Source organism: Dipodomys ordii, unplaced genomic scaffold (assembly GCF_000151885.1).
Source record: "Dipodomys ordii isolate 6190 unplaced genomic scaffold, Dord_2.0 Scaffold87, whole genome shotgun sequence".
NCBI lineage: Eukaryota > Metazoa > Chordata > Mammalia > Rodentia > Heteromyidae > Dipodomys > Dipodomys ordii.
Window position 1 is genome coordinate 1,128,752 of NW_012267303.1, and position 11,470 is coordinate 1,140,221.

The 11,470-nt window shown below is 58.7% G+C and overlaps 1 protein-coding gene across 1 annotated transcript in view; it reads right to left on the reverse strand.

The window, feature by feature from the left end:
* Window positions 1-11,470, reverse strand: part of Cerk (ceramide kinase) — a 31,901-nt gene that overhangs the window by 8,009 nt on the left and 12,422 nt on the right. The window contains exons 2-7 of the mRNA XM_013025722.1: window positions 9,145-9,309; window positions 7,019-7,132; window positions 6,412-6,534; window positions 5,336-5,461; window positions 4,724-4,787; window positions 2,407-2,552 (exon numbers count right to left, since the gene is read on the reverse strand). Coding sequence (XP_012881176.1) covers window positions 2,407-2,552; window positions 4,724-4,787; window positions 5,336-5,461; window positions 6,412-6,534; window positions 7,019-7,132; window positions 9,145-9,309 — 738 coding nt within the window. The remainder of the gene's footprint in view (window positions 1-2,406; window positions 2,553-4,723; window positions 4,788-5,335; window positions 5,462-6,411; window positions 6,535-7,018; window positions 7,133-9,144; window positions 9,310-11,470) is intronic.

Consider the following 11,470-nt stretch of genomic DNA (forward strand, 5'->3'; position numbering starts at 1 on the left):
CAGTACAAGGGGAGGAGCCAGGCCAGTACAAGGGGAGGAGCCAGGTCAGCACAAGGGGAGGAGCCAGGCCAGTACAAGGGGAGGAGCCAGGCCAGCACAAGGGGAGGAGCCAGGTCAGCACAAGGGGAGGAGCCAGGCCAGTACAAGGGGAGGAGCCAGGCCAGCACAAGGGGAGGAGCCAGGCCAGCACAAGGGGAGGAGCCAGGCCAGCACAAGGGGAGGAGCCAGGCCAGCACAAGGGGAAGGCAGGAAGGGTGAGGAAGGCCCCGTACTGGACACGGCGGCGCTGAGGCCCCAGCTCACCCCGGTGAGCCCTGAGTCCTGGCTGAGACCCGGAGGGAGCTGAGGGCCGAGCTGTCCAGACGCCTGGTCTCCACCCGGAGCGCACGGGGCGTGTGCACAGAGCGGCGGCACCGCAGAGCATGGCCGCTGGCACGGCAGCTGGCCGGGGCTGGCCTGGGCCGACCCGAGTCGCAGGCCCGGGCTCTGCCTCGGACGCGGGCAGCCTGCCGTCTCTGGTCCTGAGTGACCTGAGGAGCCTCTTGGGGCCCCGTGGGCCAGGCCGCAGCTCCAGACCATCACCACTTGTGCTAACTTGCGCCTTCTGACCACTGCTAACGCTGAGAACCCCCGTCCCCCCAATGCCAGGGTGGCGCATGCTCCGCCTGCCTGGCTGTTTGGCTTAAGTCTTTGAGGCTTATTAGGCCTGACCATCCCAAATGAGCCAAACCATTTTTTCTAGTGGCCTGGGGTTTAACTCTGGGCCTTGCATCTGCTAGGCAGGTGCTTCTACTGCTGAGCCAGGCCCCAGCTCCTTTTGCACTGGTTATGTAGGGGCAGGGACGCACTTCCTGCCTGTTGCACACATGGAATGACATACACACCCCTGTGCACAGCTGCTTCTGTGGCAATGGGTCTCATGGGCAAGCATGGACCCACAATCAAACAATCATCTCAGCCTCTCATGCTAGGGCGAAGGTGCACCCACTGTATGCAGCAAATAGTTGAGAGGGGTCTTGTGAATTTTTTCACTTGTTCTGGCTATGAACTATGATCCTCTGGATCTCAGCCTTCTAAATAGCTGGCATTACAGGCGTGAGCCACAAGCATGCACCAGAATCCCATCGGACTGCCGAAGTTAAACACAGGCATAGAAAACCACGTGGGCTCAGAGAGCCCCAAGGGGAATGTCTTCGGGAGAGAGCCACTTCCACGTGGAGCCTCTGGGGCCGCGTGTGCCGCGACTGAGATCTGTGAGCAAGGAGGCAGAGAACAGGGACGGGCGGGGGGGGCATGCTGTCCGGTGCCGCGACTGAGATCTGTGAGCAAGGAGGCAGAGAACAGGGACGGCGGGGGGGGGCATGCTGTCCGGGGACATGGCCTCATGTCCAGGTCACTGACAGAATCACAACTCCCTGGGAACCAGACGCAGATGGCAAGACAGCGGGCCCTGGAGGGCGGGCGTGTGTGTGTGTGTGTGTGTGTGTGTGTGTGTGTAAGAGCATGCATATGAGTGTGTCTGTGTGTAAGCTGACTCTCGCCTAGGGTGCTCACAGGCCAGTCAGCAGGCACCCAGCAGGCCACCCTCTGCTGAGAGGCCCCCCACCAGGGCGGAGCCCGCTGCACGAGGCTGCTGACGAGCCCGCGTGGAGTGGAGCCTGAGACCCACAACCGCCCCACTGGACGGCTCTCCTGCCCAGGGCAGAGCCCTCGGCTCCCTCCCTCTGCTCCTCCACCTTTGGGAACTGAGGTCAAGGGAGAGGGAGAAGCAGAGGCCTGCCGTGGTCCCGGCGCCGTGGCGGACGCTGGGGTAGCACGAGGAGCCACGTCGCGGCCTGAACGCAGGGGCGCCCCTGAGGTCTCCCCGCCAGGGTCTTCTCATGGCACAGGACGAGTCCACACGGCAGGAGGCACGCTCCTCCCCGTGAGCCCCCACAGAAACTCACGCCCCGCCCGAGGCAGACGGCAATCCTTCAGCACACGAACAGCCACGGTCCTGACCACAGATCAGGATGTCCTGGGCACGGCGCGCTGCTCTGGGCACTGATGGCTCAGGCTGTAATCCTCACTACTTTGGAGGCTGAGATGCAAAGGATCAGTTTGCTAGCGTGGGCAGAAAATCCCCAAGACTCCACCTCTAGAAAAACTACCAAAGAACTGAGCTGAGAGGTAGCTTACGCAACAGAGCACCAGCCCCGCGCACGCGAGCTCAGAAAGTGCAAGAATCTGACTTTAAATCTGCATTAGACAAAAACAGACCAAGCAGGGTGTTTCCCTGAACACATGTGCATGTGCATGTGCGCGCACGCACGCACGCGCACACACACACGTGCGCACACACAGCCCAGGCGGCCTCCTCCGGGGGCTGGGCAGCGCAGGCAGCCTGGCCCCGGGTCCTGCCCATACCTGCGGGGATGATGCCAATGCGGAGGGGGCTGGGGACCAGCGCGGCCCGGGGGTGGTTCTGGTCCACGCCGGCGCTCTTCTGCGTCCTCCCGATCAGACCGTGCAGCACCTCGCTGAACATCCCGTCACCGCCCACGCAGACGATACTGGGGAGGGCAACAGCACACCAGAGCCCATAATGCATTTGCCCCCGGCTTTGGTGGTTCTGGAGGTACAACGCAGGGCCTTGCACCTGCCAGGCAAAGAGCTCTACCACTTGAGCCCCACCTCCAGCTTTTTTTGCTTTAGTGACTTTTCAAAGAGAGTTTGTGCCCAGGTCAGCCTAGACACTGGTGCACCTATTTGTTTCTTGTGTAGCTGGGATGGTTGATGTGTGTCACACCTCCCCGCTTTTGCTGGCTGAAATGGGGTCTTGTGTACTTTTGTTCAGGCTGGTTTCTAACTGCACTGCTCCCAATCTCTCCCTCTCTAGAAGGATTACACGAGCAAGCCAGACCCCCACAGCCCATGGGAACCGGGACCTGAGTGCCAGGAGGCAGCTTGCAAGTTTGGGCCTAGCAGGCGTCTGAGAAGGTGATCTTAAACCTTCCCTGGGTGGCAAGGTGGCAGGGTGGCGGCTCCGCCCGCTGCTCTCCTGCCGGACCCTGGCACTGCAGCACTGTGAACGCCTGTGTGACCAGATGAAAACATTCACAACTCAGGCGCCAATGGTGTTGCTCATGGCAGAGCGCTTGCTAACACACACAAGGCCCTGGGCTCAGGCCTCAACACTGCAACAATAAAAAGTAAAAGCAAAAACAATGCAACAACGGAAAATCCTTAAACTCTTGAAGATTGAAGCCTGCTGGGCAGCACAGCAGAGCCGAGTAGCTCCATTATCTCCTAAAGGCGGGCATGGGGCGGCCGGCGGGGTAGGAGCCTGCCACCGGTCCTTGTCCTCTTCTGGTCCACCCACAGGCTGCCTTCCTGCGCATGGCACTGGACCTCACTGTCACCCCTGGGAGTGGCCTTGCGGGTTTGGACATAGGAGAGGGGAGAACGAGTCAGGGCTGAGTGGGCAGGACCAAGAGCAGGAGGAGAGGAGGAGAAGAAGCCCAGAATGAGGTGTGTGACAGGTGTGCTGTCTGGGGCTGGAGATGACAGGGTCTGTGTGAGCAGCATGGAGACGTACGTGTGTGTGTGTGTGTCCATGCACACGTGTGTGTGCAGAGACATATCCTGTGAGCCTAGAGAAGATAGAGGGCATGTTCAGAGCCTGGGGCCATCTGACCGATCTGACTCAGGAAGCTGAGACCACCTGGATAAGCCAGCCTGGATAAACAAGGCTGTGAGATTCTCAGCAAAATGCCAGACTGGAAATGTGTGGTTCAAGTGGTAAAGCGCCAGCCATGATTAAGAAAACGGAGTGAGAACGTGAGGCCTGAGGTCAAGTTGGTACAGGCACAGCATAAATAACTGCAGCTCCTACCCCCACACAAAGCCACAAGCTGAAGCTGTGGCCCAAGTGGCAGAATGCTTGCCCCGAGTTCAAACCCCGGCACCACCAAAGTAAGAGTAGTAAGAACAACAACTAGGGAACACCATTAGTGCCACATTAGCAAAGCAGGACACTGGACTACAGACAGACACCATTGCAACTTCAGGCAGCCCCACAGTGGGTTCCTCCTGTGTGGGCACTGAACTGTATGAAGACATCCGACAAAAGCCTGAACAGGAAGCCAGGGCTGCCCACAGCGGCTTACTCTGACAGCGGCGGCTGCGCCCCCACATCGTTGCCTTTCGTGGACTTGCTATAAGAAGCATGTTTACAGCTGGGCACTGGTGTCTCTCACCTGCAATTCTGGCTATTGAAGAAGCTGAGATCTAAGGATCGAGGTTCAACACTAGCCTTGGCAGACAAATCTCCAATCTTCCAGCAAAAAGCAGGAAGTGGAGGTGTGGCTCTAGTGGTAAAGCACCAGCCTTGAGTGAAAGAACCAAGTAGAGTGTGAGGCTCTGAGTTCAAGCTCCAATAATGGCACAAAAGGAGGAGGAAGAGGAAGGGAGGAGAAGGTGGAAGAGAAGGAGAAGGAAGGGGAAGAGAAAAGAGGAAGAGGAAGAGGAGGAAGAAAAGGAGGAGCCAGAGGAGAAAGAGGAGGAGGAAGTGGAAGAGGAGGGAAAGGAAGAGAATGAGGGGAAGGAGGAGGAAGAGGGGAAGGAAAAGGAAGAGGAGGAGGGGAAGGAGCTGGAGGAGGAGAGGGAAAGGAGGGGGAATAGGAGGAGATGGTGGTAGGCCTCCACTGGGACCACCGCAACAACCGAGAGAACAGACACTCACCCGTCATAGGCATCCACGTCCATCTCGTACAGAGTCTCCTTGGCTTGATTGGGGTGTTCAGTAACTGTGGGGAACATCACAGGGTACGGTTTATACACACATCTGGGAATCCATGTAGGTAAGAGGCCATACGCCGTTCCGTCACTGGTCACTGGGTGGTTGGGAGGCTTTCTGGAGGCCTTCCGGAGGAAACGGCCCCTCAGCTCTTACGGCCGCCCCCTCTGCCAGGGCCAGCTCTGTCCTCCTTGGGGGACGTCCCGGGCTGACACCTGCCAGCGGCTGACTTCGCTGTCAGCAATAATTTCTTTGAGGGTCGTGAACTCTGCACAGCTACCACTGTGTTTCTCCTGTTGTCGCGGTGGAAACAACGCGGAAGGGAGAAGGTCTCGGTGCCTGGGTCCCCGACACACAATTCTGCATCCTGCTTTTCCCTCTACCTCGATCATGTCTGGCCCTTGGTGCCCCCCCCCCCGCCCCGTGCCAGCGGGACGGAGGCGCACGCACTCACTGATGATGTCGGTGGTGATGGAGGCTCCCGTGGGCTCACGCCCGGTGCCCCCTCCTGTGCCCCCCCCCGGCCCGTGCCAGCGGGACGGAGGCGCACGCACTCACTGATGATGTCGGTGGTGATGGAGGCCAGTGTGAAGAGTGGCGCCACCTTCCTCTCGTAGATCCGCTTGCCGTGGCCTTTGCCCCCAAAGGGGTTGATGAACACCAGTAAGTGCTTAGGTCTCGAGGCTGCCAAACAACACCATCACGTAAGCCAATGACCATAACAAACACAAGCACCATGTTACTGACTCAGAGAGTGTGTGTGTGTGTGTGTGTGTGTGTGTGTGTGTGTGTGTGCACGCGCGCGCCCCAGTTCTGGGGCTTACCTCAGAGTCTGGACTCTGACCCTGAGCTTTTTTTTTCACTCTTACAACCAAGAGGAAAGCAGGCTACTCATAGCTATGATGAGAACCATGAGAACCACAACTCCACTTCTAGCTTTTTGGTGGTGAATTTGAGACAAAAGTCCATGGACTTTCTTGCTCAAGCTGGCTTTGAACATCTAATCCTCAGATTTCAGCCTCCTGAGTAGCTAGATTGACAGGTGTGGGCCACTAGGGCCCAACATCCCTAAGTATTCTTAAATGTGAAATATGATAATGATAAAGACTTTCCTATTGTAGCTAGAAATGTGGCTCAGTGGTAGAGTGCTTGCTTAGCACACATGAAGCCCTGGGTTCGAGTCCTCAGTACCACATAAACAAAAAGCCAGAAATGGTGCTGTGGCTCAAGTGGTAGAGTGCTAGCCTTGAGCAAAAGAAGCTCAGGGACAGTGCCCAGGCCCTGAGTTCAAGCCCCAGGACTGGCAAAAAAAAAAAAAGAAAAAGTTTCCTATTTTATGGAAAGAGAAAAGACACAGTCTAAGTGGGACAAGCTTTGAGCACGTGTGTGTGTAAAGAAGGTCCCAGGAATGTACAACTGTGTCTAAACAGGACCCAGCGTCTCCTGACCAGTGGGGGGGGAGGGGCTGCAGCCTCACTCTGCTCATGTGATGAGGGAAGCGTGTCTGCTGGGAACAGAAGCAGAGGCCGCGGTCCAGAAGGAAGCGTGGAGGAGAGCACGCACGCACGCCCGCACGCACGCACGCCCGCACGCACGCACGCCCGCCCGCGTGCACGCACGCACAGCGCACATACTCAGCCTCTGCAGCAGCTCTCGGAGGGTCTGCAGCCACAGCTGGCACAGCTGCTCCTCGGTGCTCCAAAAGGTCACCTGCGCCCACTTCCAGCGGTGATGTCGCGCCCTCTTCACGCAGTGCACTGCATGGAAAGCAACCCGGTCAGGGGGCCACAGCCCTGGTGACAGCCACTCTCCAGGAGCTCGCGTCCTTCTCGCTGGTGAGGGGATTCCCAACGCACATTACAAAAACAGGAGGGAAACTTCTCAGACCTTCTAAGCCACAGAGGGGACTAACAACAAAGAGAGTCTGGGCATGATGGCAGACGCCTATAATCCCAGCACTCTGGAGCCTGAGTGAGGATTGCAAGTTCAAGAATAGTGTGAGCTACACATCATGAGACTTCGCCTCAAACACACACACATACGTTAATAATCAATTAAAAACAATCAAATAAAGAAAACGACAAAGGCTGGTCAACAGCCTGAACATGAACTAAAAGCAGATCCTGGAAAACGTGTTAGGAAGATTCTACAGAGATAAATGAACCAGCCGCTGGGCTGGCTGACCCGTGGCCGGCCGTGTCCTTCCTGTCCCTGCACGGGGGAGACCCCGAGGCGGGTCACCTGTGAACGCGTAGGGCTTCTCCATTTTCTGCCAGCGGCCGCTGCCGGAGTGTTTCCCGTGGGCGTCCGTTTCCTCCACGGTAATGAGCTCGGACACGGGCAGGGAGCAGACATCTGCAAAGACACAGCCTTGTGGCCATGGCTGGCCAGACCCCGCGCCAAGGCCCGCTTGCCTAGAAACCAATCCCATGTTTTAACTCAGAGCTAGGTGACAGACATGGGTTGATGTTAGCCAAAGACGGGGTGTCTCACCCAATGACCCTCAAACATGGGCTGCAAATTGTCACAGGAGCTGCTGAGCCATTCAAGCAGCAAATGCTGACAGGCCAGCCCCTGTGCGGGACACAGGGAGCCAGGGCCACCAGGAGTGAAAGCGAGAGTTGGGCCTGACTCGGGAGGGCTCGGTCTGCTGCATGCATGCAGGACAGCCCTGGGCGTTTCTGACACGGGAGGCCTGGGTCTGCTGCATGCATGCAGGACAGCCCTGGGCGTTTCTGACGCGGGAGGCCTGGGTCTGCTGCATGCATGCAGGACAGTCCTGGGCGTTTCTGACGCGGGAGGCCTGGGTCTGCTGCATGCAGGACAGCCCTGGGCGTTTCTGATGCAGGAGGGCTGGGGTCTGCTGCATGCATGCAGGACAGTCCTGGGCGTTTCTGACTTGGGAGGGCTGGGGTCTGCTGCATGCATGCAGGACAGTCCTGGGTGTTTCTGACACGGGAGGCCTGGGTCTGCTGCATGCATGCAGGACAGTCCTGGGCGTTTCTGACGTGGGAGGGCTGGGGTCTGCTGCATGCATGCAGGACAGCCCTGGGTGTTTCTGACACGGGAGGCCTGGGTCTGCTGCATGCAGGACAGCCCTGGGTGTTTCTGACACGGGAGGCCTGGGTCTGCTGCATGCATGCAGGACAGTCCTGGGCGTTTCTGATGCGGGAGGGCTGGGGTCTGCTGCATGCAGGACAGCCCTGGGCGTTTCTGACACGGGAGGCCTGGGTCTGCTGCATGCAGGACAGCCCTGGGCGTTTCTGACACGGGAGGCCTGGGTCTGCTGCATGCAGGACAGTCCTGGGCGTTTCTGACGTGGGAGGCCTGGATCTGCTGCATGCAGGACAGCCCTGGGCGTTTCTGACTCGGGAGGGCTGGGGTCTGCTGCATGCATGCAGGACAGTCCTGGGCGTTTCTGACACGGGTGGGCTGGGGGCTGCATGCAGGACAGCCCTGGGCGTTTCTGTCTGACGGCTTAACATTTATTTTTATTGTGAAGGTCATGTACAGTTACAGGTGCACAAGTCAGGTAGCGAGTGCATTTCCTTTGAAAGTGTCACCTCTTCCCTCCTTTTCTCCCCGGTTTTCCCTGACCCCTCCCCACGAGTTGTATAATGCATTTTCAACACAATGTCTCATGGCCGCCACTGCTGCACTGGTTCACCCTGATGGCTTTTTGAAATAGGTTTCACTATGTAGCTCCAGCTGGCCTCTAAGTCCAAACCTTCCTGTCTCTGCCTCTGCATGGTGAGTACAGATGTGTGCTACCATGTTCTATGCAGGCCTTCTCCCGCCTGGGAGCCCAGGAGGCAGACGGATCGACCCTGGCTCATGGGCGTGCTGTAAGTATGGGGTTCATGGGCATGCTGTAAGTATGGGGTTCATGGGCGTGCTGTAAGTATGGGGTTCGGATCAAAAGCAAGCTCTCGGCTGGGCACGCTGGGGAAGACGCAGATTGGTCTGAAGCCACAGATCTAAAGGAACATGCCCAGGAGAGCACCGAAGATTTCAGAGAGCAAGACCCTCTTTGGGTCTTGCTTCCAAAATCTTTTTCAAAAAGTACTGGCAGGGATTCACAGTGTATTTCTCACACAGAACAACAATACAATTTGCAGCTAGCTTCCTAGGTTAGCTACAGAATGCAAGGTGGCTAAATACAGAGTCATTGACAAGAGTCAAACAGCACAGTAAGTTGCGGTATCATTTTGCATTGGTTGTAAAACTGTGGCCTGCGGGAAGTGGCCAGAAGCTAGGGAGGCATACAGAGCCCGGCTTCTGACTGCTGCAGATCCTGAAGGACTCGGAGCAGGGCTGGCTCCGGAAGTACATGTGAGGAGCAAGTCACGCCTCGGGCCGGCTCTCACAAGGTCTGTGTTTCCGAATTCCCATTTCCACCCGCTCCTCCTCCTCCTCCCCTGGCTTCTGCAGGTGCAGCGCACTCTTCCCAGACTGCCAGCTCCGCCACGGGCATCCTGACAGGCGCCGCAGCCTCCGAGGGAAGCTTGGGATTGGGGGCTCCTCTCGGTCTCCTGCAGGCCCGAGCACAGCAGCGGGCACAGCGGCGGGAGGGACGAAAGCTTCTCAGTATCCTAACGACGGGCGGAGTCAGGACACAGTACTACCAAAGCCATGCATCACACCACCAAACAACAAAGCAATGCCAGTGACGCACAGCAACCCACTTAGAGTCCGTGGACGAATCGTATCTACTCCGGCAGATCCAGAGCGACGCTGCACAGCTCCTGAGCCGGCCTCCAGTGCACACAAGGCCAGCACTGCCAACCCCCAGGCTAGAGCTGCGAAAACGGCTTCTCACGACTCAAGTACACTGACACACATACTACTTCCTTTCTTCCTGGGCTTTGATAAGCCACATCCCAGCTCCAAGGAATTTTGAGGTCATGTGGTACACTGTGGCCCAAACATAAACCTTATTTGCTTTATTCGAGAGAAAGAGAGAGAGAGAGAGAGAGAGAGAGAGGGAGGAGGAGGAGGAGGAGGAAGAAGAGGAGGAGGAGAAAGAACAGGAGGAGGAGGAGGTGGAGGAGGAAGAGGAAGGGAGGGAGGGAGGAAAGGAGGGAGGGAGGGAGGGAAGAAAGGGAAAGGAAGGGAAGGGAAGGGAAGCAAGCCAGCCAGGAGGGGTGGGGCTGCTCCCACAGCCGTGTCCCTCTTCTGGACCAGGGCCACCTGTGCACGTGCAGAAGACCTGGGTCCTTCCCAGCCCAAGTCACATCTGCATGCTGCAGCACAATGCTCCGCTCTTCAAAATGCTCAGTTTTTACTAAAAGGCAAAGAACCGGACCAGGAATGGCAAAAGCGGACAGCAGCTTCCTGAGGAACGCAGGGCGCTAACTGGCCCCCACCAGTCAGAGTGCACCTCTGGCCAGTCACGGGGACAGCGGGCAGCGGAGGAGGAGTAAGATGGCCGCTGTGGGGGTACCGCACTCAGTGCCCACCCCGCCATGCGCACATCCATGGGGGCAGCAGGGAGGATGAGGGCGAGCAGGGAAGGAGCAGGGAAGGCTGCCGGGCCGTGCACTGCTGCAGCAACTCCTGCGGAGAACCCACTGGTGGGGAAGGAGAGCGATGGCCAGAAGCAGGGCTGCGGGCAGAGCCGGCCCAGCCCTGTCTGCGGCAGCCCCTGTCTGCGCCCACGTCCCTGGCCTCAACCAGCGCCTGCCAGGCTCCGGCGCCGGGTGCCGCTGCTCCGCAGTCTTGCTCATCACTGGGTGGTTTTTGTCTCTGTCCTCAGAAACCAACCCGGCCCCTTCCCTCTTCCCGGAGATGGGAGCAGAGCCGAATATTTCGGACCATAACAGGAGGCGATGATGCGTTTTCCCCTGCGTTCACACGCAAGCTGTGCCTGGCATGTCACACAAGGCGCATGGGGACAGGAGGCTCTGCCCGAGCCCTCTGCTGACCAGAGCGCCAGGGCTGCCAGGCACAACTGTCCGGCCCCAAGTGCCCCACGCACAGCGGCTGATGTTTAGTCTACCTGTGCTACTCTTCCAGAAACTTCCCTCCCTTCCCATCCCAGCCTAGGCCCAGCGTACTTCCACACACTCACCATGATCCAGGCCCTCGTCTCCTCTGCCACCATCGCCACAACCGCAACCCCCCCCCCCCGCGAGTCTCCCGCGGTGCCGCGCTGCATGGCCAGCCGGGGGGCCACCCAGGCTCCCCCCGGGGGCCGCCTCGTGAGGACCCAGGGCCCAGCTGGCATGACAGATGGCACCACAAGAGCAGCGAGGCCCCTCCGTGACACCGGCGCTGTGGTGACACAGACAGAGCACACGCGTGAACGCACACTCACCAGGACAGGGTCAAGGCAGTCAGAAAGGTGCTGCGGGCCTCCACACCGCCCAGCCTCCGCAGCCCGGGGCCCCTGAGCCCCTCAGAGACACACAACTAGCAGAGAGCAGGCTCACAGGGCTGCAACCCTCCTGTGCCTCTTCACAAGTGTCAGCCCTGGTGGGAGATGGATGGAGGGAACGTGCAAGAAAGCCGGACCCCAGCACTCGCTGGCTCGCAGTGCTCGCGCGCCGTGCTCGCGCGCCGTGCTCGCGCGCCGTGCCGGGCTGAGGCTGCATCCCCCTGGTGACGCCCAACCTGCACAGCAACAATGCCCTGGAGGAGGGCGGGGCTCCACAAACCACCCTGGAGGAGGGCGGGGCTCCACAAACCACCCTG